Genomic DNA, 10,766 nt, shown 5'->3' on the forward strand with positions numbered 1-10,766 from the left:
TGCCCAGCAAAAATAGCTTATGTAAGCACCACTGCTGCTGGTGGCCTTCTAAGGCAACATACAGAGACGTATGCAGTCCAAAATTTACATTATCCAATATATCTACTGCAAATTCACATTAAATTGGTGGTTTGAAATTTACTTTTATTATTATTTTAATAAACATTAAAACCTGTTAAAGCTTGTCTGGTGTTTTATTCCTTGTTTTTAATTTTTTGGGCATGAAAACAAAAACCTCACATTTGGTTAACTGCTTTATATGAGAATATGTATATGTTTTACGTTGTGTAATATGTGTTGGTGTCCCCCAAAATAAAGAGCAAGTCAAATACACATTCTTGACATACAAAAAATGCATAAAATTATTAGGTACACCTGAAAATGGTGGTGTACCTAATGGAGTGTCCGTGTGACGTCACAGATCAACCAGCCAATCAGGAGGTGGGGGTGAGGGCAAGTGTGGCACTTTTCACTTTCAGTTCAGCTTAACAAGGGAATCTTGGAAAACATGTTGGAACGCGGCCGAGAGGACTAGAGCTTGACCACCTGTGACCTTTGACCATGATATTTCCCTAATAAAGTGGCCTGTTATTAGGTACACTTGAAAATGGCGGTGTACCTAATGGAGTGTCCCTGTGATTCCCTCGTTAAGTGCACCTGCGTGAAAAGTTTTAGCTCCTTTTGAACGTGAAAGTGGCTAAAACTTTTCACGCAGGTGCGCTTAACGAGGGTCATTTGGAAAACGTGTTGGAACGCGGCCGAGAGGACTAGAGCTTGACCACCTGTGACCTTTGACCATGATATTTCCCTAATAAAGTGGCCTGTTATTAGGTACACTTGAAAATGGCGGTGTACCTAATGGAGTGTCCCTGTGATTCCCTCGTTAAGTGCACCTGCGTGAAAAGTTTTAGCTCCTTTTGAACGTGAAAGTGGCTAAAACTTTTCACGCAGGTGCGCTTAACGAGGGTCATTTGGAAAACGTGTTGGAACGCGGCCGAGAGGACTAGAGCTTGACCACCTGTGACCTTTGACCATGATATTTCCCTAATAAAGTGGCCTCTTATTAGGTACACTTGAAAATGGCGGTGTACCTAATGGAGTGTCCCTGTGATTCCCTCGTTAAGTGCACCTGCGTGAAAAGTTTTAGCTCCTTTTGAACGTGAAAGTGGCTAAAACTTTTCACGCAGGTGCGCTTAACGAGGGTCATTTGGAAAACGTGTTGGAACGCGGCCGAAAGGACTAGAGCTTGACCACCTGTGACCTTTGACCATGATATTTCCCTAATAAAGTGGCCTGTTATTAGGTACACTTGAAAATGGCGGTGTACCTAATGGAGTGTCCCTGTGATTCCCTCGTTAAGTGCACCTGCGTGAAAAGTTTTAGCTCCTTTTGAACGTGAAAGTGGCTAAAACTTTTCACGCAGGTGCGCTTAACGAGGGTCATTTGGAAAACGTGTTGGAACGCGGCCGAGAGGACTAGAGCTTGACCACCTGTGACCTTTGACCATGATATTTCCCTAATAAAGTGGCCTGTTATTAGGTACACTTGAAAATGGCGGTGTACCTAATGGAGTGTCCCTGTGATTCCCTCGTTAAGTGCACCTGCGTGAAAAGTTTTAGCTCCTTTTGAACGTGAAAGTGGCTAAAACTTTTCACGCAGGTGCGCTTAACGAGGGTCATTTGGAAAACGTGTTGGAACGCGGCCGAGAGGACTAGAGCTTGACCACCTGTGACCTTTGACCATGATATTTCCCTAATAAAGTGGCCTCTTATTAGGTACACTTGAAAATGGCGGTGTACCTAATGGAGTGTCCCTGTGATTCCCTCGTTAAGTGCACCTGCGTGAAAAGTTTTAGCTCCTTTTGAACGTGAAAGTGGCTAAAACTTTTCACGCAGGTGCGCTTAACGAGGGTCATTTGGAAAACGTGTTGGAACGCGGCCGAAAGGACTAGAGCTTGACCACCTGTGACCTTTGACCATGATATTTCCCTAATAAAGTGGCCTGTTATTAGGTACACTTGAAAATGGCGGTGTACCTAATGGAGTGTCCCTGTGATTCCCTCGTTAAGTGCACCTGCGTGAAAAGTTTTAGCTCCTTTTGAACGTGAAAGTGGCTAAAACTTTTCACGCAGGTGCGCTTAACGAGGGTCATTTGGAAAACGTGTTGGAACGCGGCCGAGAGGACTAGAGCTTGACCACCTGTGACCTTTGACCATGATATTTCCCTAATAAAGTGGCCTGTTATTAGGTACACTTGAAAATGGCGGTGTACCTAATGGAGTGTCCCTGTGATTCCCTCGTTAAGTGCACCTGCGTGAAAAGTTTTAGCTCCTTTTGAACGTGAAAGTGGCTAAAACTTTTCACGCAGGTGCGCTTAACGAGGGTCATTTGGAAAACGTGTTGGAACGCGGCCGAGAGGACTAGAGCTTGACCACCTGTGACCTTTGACCATGATATTTCCCTAATAAAGTGGCCTCTTATTAGGTACACTTGAAAATGGCGGTGTACCTAATGGAGTGTCCCTGTGATTCCCTCGTTAAGTGCACCTGCGTGAAAAGTTTTAGCTCCTTTTGAACGTGAAAGTGGCTAAAACTTTTCACGCAGGTGCGCTTAACGAGGGTCATTTGGAAAACATGTTGGAACGCGGCCGAGAGGACTAGAGCTTGACCACCTGTGACCTTTGACCATGATATTTCCCTAATAAAGTGGCCTGTTATTAGGTACACTTGAAAATGGCGGTGTACCTAATGGAGTGTCCCTGTGATTCCCTCGTTAAGTGCACCTGCGTGAAAAGTTTTAGCTCCTTTTGAACGTGAAAGTGGCTAAAACTTTTCACGCAGGTGCACTTAACGAGGGTCATTTGGAAAACATGTTGGAACGCGGCCAAAGCTTAACTGAAAGTGAAAAGTGCCACACCCGCCCTCACCCCCACCTCCTGATTGGCTGGTTGATCTGTGACGTCACACAGACACTCCATTAGGTACACCACCATTTTCAGGTGTACCTAATAACTTTATGCATTTTTTGTACGTGTCAAGAATGTGTATTTGACTCCTTGCTCTTTATATAGGGGGACACCAACACATATTGTCATATAAATCATTTAACCAAATGTCAGATTTTTGTTTTCATGCCCAAAAAAATAAAAACAAGGAATAAAGCACCAGACAAGTTTGAACAGGTTTTAATGTTTATTATAATAATAATAAAAGTACATTTCAAACCAGCAATCGTTGTCAACATTACCCCGTGTTTTCTTGATTGTTCTTGATTTTTGTCTGGTGTATTGCTTTGTTGTGTGTGTTATTGAAGTTAAAAAAAAAGAAGAAAAAAAAAAGATCAGCGTGTGTGGGGGGGACGATTCGTTGAACGATTCGTTTGAACGAATCTTTTTCGTGAACTGATTCTAAAGATTCGGTTCACTTAAAAAACTGGAATGCACATCACTACTTGTTACGTCAATATCTAGCAGTTGTCCGTGCGTGCTCCGTGTCTCTTTTGGTGTTTGGATATTTCAAATTGGACGCAGATATTAAAAAAAAGAAACACAACATTTGATTTTACTTTTAAAATCGATACACCGAAATTTAAATAAAAACAAGCAACAAACATTTGCTCTTGTGATGACTCCTCTCGTCCGCCCCCTCTCCAATTTACCTGCAGCCCTGACGTCGCGTCCACCCATCCAAGCCAACCTTCTTCTGCTTGTTGAGCAGCACTTTAAACACTAGCGCCACCCGTTGGCCAGTCATGATGACTGCTTTGGCCCTGAAAATTGTTGGTTGTATTCTATTTGCTGTGGAAATAAAACTTTAAAATCAAATTATTGACAGAAGTTTTCTTACTAATCGTTCCATACAACAAACGAGAAAATCAAGGCCAGAGCTGGAATCACACCAGCAACTTCAGCATGGTCCGAACAGTCACAATTGTGCATTGTTGTCTGTGTCAATTTCTGAACGAGCCCCTTACATGTACGTGTTTGAAGACTTTCCACAAATTCAATACAATTATGAGTGAATCGACGATGTGTTGCAATAAGGCCGAGGAGATTTTGTGAACATCCAAGCTCTTCCCAGATAATTCCACATATTTTGTTGATTTGTTTGGGAGGACATTAAAAATGGTTCTCCAATTTTTTTTTTTTTTAAAAAGGTTGACCATTCTTATTAGTGTTTCAGAATTAAATATATAATGAAGAGAAGGTATACGGGCCACGTACCACCAGGATGACACTAATGCCGAGCGTGCCAGAACATTTAGTTAACCAGTACCTCATTCTGTAGCGCACAGAGGGAATGCTTAAAATTCAAGATGCAAAATATTTATGGCCTTCACATCCATCTAAAAAAAATGAGTAAGCACCCAAATATTTCCTTGACGGGATTGTCAAAAAAAAAAAATGAATAGCTTGATGAAAAATGTTCATTTTATCCAACATTGGGACATTTCGGTGAAAAGTGTAGGGGTACACTTTCCTGTCTTGTGTGCCGACACCGTGAGTTCGATTCTCGCATACAACGGTGTGAATGTGTGCGTGTGACCAAAAAAAAAAGTTCTGGATTATGTCTCTTCTTGTTTTGGGTTCGGGGAGAATTTCACATGTTGCTGCCATCCAGTGGCCATAACGGACACTGCAGTTCAGTCAATCTGCTTGCATGTGGCCAGAGATGGCAGGAAAGGCTCATCCAATGTTTGCGAAGATGATGAAGACCGGGGAAAAGGATAATAGTTGCCGTCTGGGCTGGCGGCACCTGCGTTATACGCTCTCCATGTCTTCGCTGCCGTTGCCTTCGTCCTTGACGGCGTCGCCCTCGCCGGCCGCCGCCGCCTCCTCTACGTGCGCCAACATGTCAGCCATGAGCGCCTCCTCCAGGCGTTTCCTCACGCTGTACACCAACTCCTCCTGCTTCCTAGGAGTTAACAACACACGGACACAAGTCCAGCCAAACACGCTTGAAGCCTATAAAGTGTGTAATGATGACAAACGCTCACCTAATGTCCTCATCGGTGACGATGAAGGCCTTACAGAGCGGCTGCGTGGTGTTAAGCCACACGCCCGGGTTCTTCTCGACAGCGGCCGATAGCTGCCCGGTGATGGGGGCGGCGCTGGTGTGAAGTGCGCTGGCGATGGCCGACAGAAGCGTCTTGTCTGTGCAGCCTGGACCCACACCTGACACAAGCAGCAGGGCATGAGTAGGGAAAGGGTCTCGATGCATGCTTTTTATAGCCATTCAATCTTTTAGCTGAACATTTTTGTCATAGATACAATGCATCCAGCTTCTCGCTCCAAAAGTCCCCTAGGTCATGACAGAAAGTAAACAACCCACATACCTTGAAGACCTTTCGGCAGCTCCATGGTTTTCACCAACTCTTCTGCGATGTCGTATGCACTCAGACCGCTTAGCTTCTTCTCCCAAAATAGCTAGAAAAACACAAAACATGTAGGTGAACTAGCCCACGCTAAATGTGAATCCAGTCTTGGAAAAGACATTCACCTGACGAGGTTGGTCCACAGCTTTCTGTGGGTCTGTCTTGACTTTGTTGCTGGGATGGTTGGTAACCTTGGTAACAGGCTGCTTAAAGATGGAGGCTGTCTGTCTGACTGGTAGCGATGTGTTCAGGTCAGGTTTACCCTTAAAACAGTCGAGCCCACAATCATACATGTTAAAAATGATCCGATATCTTATCTTTCTAATCTTGCATTGTATTTTTTGACATTTTTAGTAAGATGGAGAATTTTCTCCTCAGTTGCCTCACCTTGTTCTGGTTGTTGTTATCGTAGCGCATCCGCTGGCGGTTCTTGTTCAGCTTACTCATCAGCATCTTCCCCGTGCGGAAGTCGAATGAGCTCAGGTCCATCTGGTTGCCGAGGTAACGGGCCAACTGAGGCTTGCTTCGGAACTTCTTGCCAGATGGACTATGCGAGGCGGTGCGGAAGAAAAAATATGTGAGGATCATTGAGAAGACACCATGTCTTTATATTAAACATTCAAAGGTGGGAAGCGGCTGACGGACAGGCACACGACGGCAACATGCAACAAGCACGTAAACATTTGAATGAATGGATTGAAACCCTGAACTCACAATGCATTACAAACATGTCATTTAAATGGCCACTGCACGGTTTTTAGGAGGTCAAATGGAACTGATAGCGGCTCCACGCATGGGAGCGACAACTTACGATGTACACAGTGTGTCAGAAAGGTTCCAGGACTGGCGTTTCAAAAGCTCCATCAAGAACCTTGACTTCAATCATGAGTGAAGATATAAAGACAGCTTGTGCTTTAGAGTATCCCATAAGAATCCTTCCAGGAGTTCCATGAGAAAACTAGAAAAGTGCGTAAGATTCCTGGGGGGGTTGTAGAAACTTTTAGTTCAACTACGTACACCTTTTGGGACACCAAGCCTGGAACCTTTCTCATACACCTTGTATGTTGATCATGAGAATTAGGAATGTATATAGAACCTGACCGTGCACGTCACTCATGCACACACGATGCGTCTTGCATCACACAATACAGAAAACAGAAGAGGTTCGACAGGGTGGTGGGCCTACCACAGACTATACAACCGACCCGCCTCCCCCCTCTCTTGCCTCTGTTCCTCATCTGGCTCGTCTCCTCTGCTAAAGGAGAACACAATTCTGCCGTTGTTGGTTCATTTCAGGTGAAGGGTTTGGGGGATAAGGGGTGTCAACTCAAGAGGCCTGTCGCTAGGCTTTTCAGCCACTGACCCCAACTTTACACCTCGACTCCCCCCCCCAAGAAACAAATAGTCCTGCGTGTATCCATCCGCGAACAAGCTGACGCACACAGTTAAGAAGTCGTTAAGAATAGGTACCTAAAATAATAGACGTCGCTTTTCCCGGCGGACAAACCCGACTTTCTGGTCACTTCTTCCATTTTCCAGCCTTTGGGGAGAGCAGTGCAATCCCACCTTTTCTTCTCCATTCTCGCGCACTAGTATAAATGGCAGTCTTAAAAGAAAATGTTTTGTTTTGGTGTTTAGCTTAGCGTCGACCATAGCACGAACATGCGCCGCGCCACCTGGAACGCGAGCTCGCACGGGCTAGTTGGGAAGCTAAACGTCTCCGTGCTCTTTGTACTCATGGAGATCGCTCCGCCGCGGTCGTCGCGGCCACATCACTACCCCCCTCCCGCTCGACTCGCCACAGGTCCCGGTGAGGAGCTACATCCGCGAGGGAAACGAGAACACAAGCTGAGCCAAGGATTTCCCCGCTCCAAGAGGAAAGAGGAAAATGAAAAAAGTTAATATAACCGATTTCGAAATAAAAGCACATATTGAAAACAAAAGTTAGACTGGAAGTGGTAAAGAAGAAAAATAGATTAAATAAATAAATAAATAAAGCAATAATGTTCACCAACGTTTTGCACAAAAAGTGTAACACTATGTGAGTTTCATTTATTTTTTGACATTTCTGACATATTCTTCTGACACATTTGATATCTGCAATTCTATCTTTCTGAGTCAAGGCAATTATTTTGCATTAGAAATAACTCTCAGCACACGACCAAACAAAAAAATTGCAAAAACTATACTTTTTGGTGTTGCGCTGATAATACCAAAAAGTATTTTGTCCACTTTGAGTCAACATCATCACATTCTACAGTCTACACTGTATCCTTAATACTTGTAATATTGTGTATCGAGTTTCTTACTCCACACGTGTAGTTCACAGTTATTAAAAACGATAATACTAGTAATTTAAAATGTCGTAACGTGACACTTTTATTTTGAAAAGAAATACGGAAATTGTACCATTACCGTTGTTTACCTTGACATTGGTGTCAGGTAGCAACAATGTTAACTGAAAGCAACATTAATTATGTCTAATGTTCAAAATAGTCGTAAATATTCACAGTGAAGGTGCAAAACAGCTTGACGTTTCAGGTCAATTAAATGAAACAAATGTGAAAGATCACCGTGCTTACCTTAGCTCTCACGTTTCACGTCAGTTACATGAAATCGGAGAGCCATTTGACTACAATGCCGACCGTTGCCACTCTCGTTTCCTCCCCTCATATTATGAATGAACAAAGCGTATTTTCCATCGAACGCAAGCGGTATGTTTCAAATTTTACGGTGCAAAAACACATCGTGCATTAGCGCGTTTACAGACGCTGTTTGGGGAGGGGGGGCAGAGGATTTACTGTGCACGGTTAACATATGCAGAACTGTCAAAATGGTACAACGTCGACGTCAATTGCAAACACGAAAAAAAGATCACCTTTGTTAATAGCGGCATCGCAACGGTGCTACACAGACGTGAGCGAACACACCGTTGCATTGCTACTTGCACACACGAACACGCAAAACGCTAACACTATTCACCGTATCGATGATAAACATTCCGATTTACTGACGTTTCTGTCTGACTGAAGGTACATTTTGCACGCTTACCGACACCGAGTCTATTGCAAACCGGTAACGGAGGCTTTGGAAGCCTTGAATGTCATGTACTTACTCGTTTTTATCCATTTTGAAGACACAGAGGGTTTTGTTCCTCTCGCTGTATTAAATCCCTTCTCTCTCAGTCCCCTCCCCTCCCCCTCTACCACTGGAGAAATTATTCACGCAAATTTCGACGTCTGCGTGATAACGTGACTATTGTGTCGGGGGCGCAGTGCCGAGGGGGGGCGGACCCTTATCAGGTAGGTACGTGACTGCCGGTCAGATTGAAAGTATATAAATGACATCTGGTTTTTTTTGTCCTTGCATGAATAACTATGCAGACACACAATGGCATATTTCAGATTTATTCACGTTAAATAGTCATGGATTAAAACGTTTTCATTATACAGAACACAGCTCAACAGGTCAGTGGATGGACATCATCATCATTTTATTTGTAATTGGCCAAGTAGAAGAAAGTTTACTCTTGTCCATCCAGTTCACGTATATACACTCTGCTCCTGTAAGACACACATCAGCAACACCAGATCATGAACACATATACAACTCCCCATAAACTGTCACACTTGATTTGACGCCAAAACATATATTTGAGAAATACAAATATAAACATCCATTCATCTATGGTCTTCAACTTTGCCTGGTACAGTGCTTTAGGTGGGGGGAAAAATAAGTGCAAGTTTTGGAACGTGGTGGCTTCTATGAAAACTGAAGATTGTAGGCTAGCTGGATTGTTAGCTCTTTTTCTTTCTTTTATTCCTCCGAGGAATAACAAACCTGACCATGAGGCTGAATCATGCAAGTACTTAAAGATGCCATTAAACAATTTTATATATTTTACAGACCAGAAAAAGGAGTCCAAATTAACAGCCGAGTCACTTCATGCATTTCACTTATTGGAAGCATTTTGGGGCATGTTTATTGACCCCAGTCAAGAAACACACAAATGGGCCCATTCCAAGTCTGACAAACTTCAGTGGCAGTGCACAAGACTTGCTTTGTAATAAAAAAAAAAAAAGATATGTGTAATGTTGATAAAATACTTACAATTGAATTGAAAAAGTCTTCAGTTATCCTTAGGGAATTTGCCTCTAATGTACGGCACATAGTCAAGGATGAGCCGCCAGTCTGTGACGTAAACCAGCGCCACACCGCCCACTGTTCCCCACCCCACCAAATTGGGTATCCTACATGAAGAAAACAATCAAGAAGGAAAGATTGATATGATTATAAATCCATAACCACCCAAAGCTCTTTCACCCCTAATATTTTCCCCCCCAAAAAGATATTTTTTCTTTGGGAAAGGTTTATTGAAAGGGTCAAACGCCTGTTTTTCAAAGAAAATGTATGTTGAAGGTTAATCAGCATTATTTGTAGAACACTGAAGGGTGGCTTGGTTGCATCAGCACAGTCTTATACTACATCAGGTTAATCTTTTATCCTAGAACGATAATTTTTATGCACAAGAGCCCTTTGCACTGGGAAAACAATCAATACGTGGTTATTTTCAATCGTTCAAACCTTTTGTTATTAAAGGATGGATCTTTTAGACAGGCACTGAGAAATGCAGACCGAAAAATAAGCTTTTTAGGCTTAACAGACTGATAATAAAAACGTTTTAAAAGCACAGTATTCATTCTCCACTAACCTAGACAGATAGTATTAATTCACATACTTTAATAGCGTCTCACTTTAAATGTCAAATAATAGTTTGTTTCTATTGTAATGTTAGATATTTCAAAATTAGCCAAGCAGGCTAAATCATTGCGAATATAAACAGGGATGCTAAGCTAAGTTAGCTTGCGTGCAGCTGAATGGGTCACGTAGAAGGACACAGTCGTGTTCACGTTTGCGTTTTCGCTTTACCAGACGTAAAAATATACATAATCACGTACAAAGTGGAAGTTCATTACGGTTATAAGTTATACGTACCACGTCCGTACAATCGTGACGTACTTAGCACCGACGAATTTATTGAGTATATTGTTGAGGACCATCCTGACCTCTCCTGTACTACTCTACTCGACGGAAGTGTTTACTCTGATTTGGAAGGACCCAGGACTGCCCCATTTAAGTGCCTGTTTAAAATTGCTTGGCTCGGGGTCGTTTCAGGTCGTCTGTTTTTTAACACTTGATTCCCCATTTACAAATATTCTGTAATACGTTGGCTCCGAGGAGATATGACCTTAAACTAGTTTTAACAAATACAAATGTCAAAACTACAAAAGTCCCTTTCTTAAAATGTTTTCCTTTATTTCCCTTTCAATGTTCACAATTTCCCCCAAAAACAGACATAGGAAGAAAGGTATAATCTGATATTAAAATTGGAAC

At 42.8% G+C, this 10,766-nt stretch overlaps 2 protein-coding genes across 5 annotated transcripts; both read right to left on the bottom strand.

Moving 5' to 3' along the window:
* Positions 1–3,167: 3,167 nt before the first annotated feature.
* mbd3b (methyl-CpG binding domain protein 3b) lies at positions 3,168–8,638 on the bottom strand. 4 transcript variants are annotated; one of them, XM_088393734.1, is made up of 7 exons: positions 8,488–8,516; positions 6,559–6,627; positions 5,760–5,919; positions 5,498–5,635; positions 5,334–5,424; positions 4,995–5,172; positions 3,168–4,912 (listed from the first exon to the last, which is right to left on the bottom strand). In XM_088393734.1, the coding sequence occupies exons 1-7, from the start codon at positions 8,499–8,501 to the stop codon at positions 4,759–4,761; spliced, it is 804 nt and encodes a 267-aa protein (XP_088249860.1). In that variant the 5' UTR covers positions 8,502–8,516; the 3' UTR covers positions 3,168–4,758. The 4 variants fall into 4 exon arrangements, with proteins under 4 accessions (XP_088249860.1, XP_088249863.1, XP_088249861.1 ...); XM_088393737.1 differs by lacking the exon at positions 8,488–8,516 and adding an exon at positions 6,843–7,538; XM_088393735.1 differs by lacking the exon at positions 6,559–6,627 and having other exon boundaries at positions 8,488–8,638.
* Positions 8,639–8,763: 125 nt separating this feature from the next.
* On the bottom strand, positions 8,764–10,470 carry LOC148388575 (cytochrome b-c1 complex subunit 10-like). The gene is made up of 3 exons (XM_088393738.1): positions 10,368–10,470; positions 9,483–9,622; positions 8,764–8,935 (listed from the first exon to the last, which is right to left on the bottom strand). The coding sequence occupies exons 1-2, from the start codon at positions 10,430–10,432 to the stop codon at positions 9,502–9,504; spliced, it is 186 nt and encodes a 61-aa protein (XP_088249864.1). The 5' UTR covers positions 10,433–10,470; the 3' UTR covers positions 8,764–8,935; positions 9,483–9,501.
* Between the last annotated feature and the right edge of the window lie 296 nt (positions 10,471–10,766).

Source organism: Syngnathus floridae, chromosome 13 (genome assembly GCF_059516105.1).
Source record: "Syngnathus floridae isolate MCC-2025c chromosome 13, RoL_Sflo_1.0, whole genome shotgun sequence".
In the NCBI taxonomy this organism is placed as follows: domain Eukaryota; kingdom Metazoa; phylum Chordata; class Actinopteri; order Syngnathiformes; family Syngnathidae; genus Syngnathus; species Syngnathus floridae.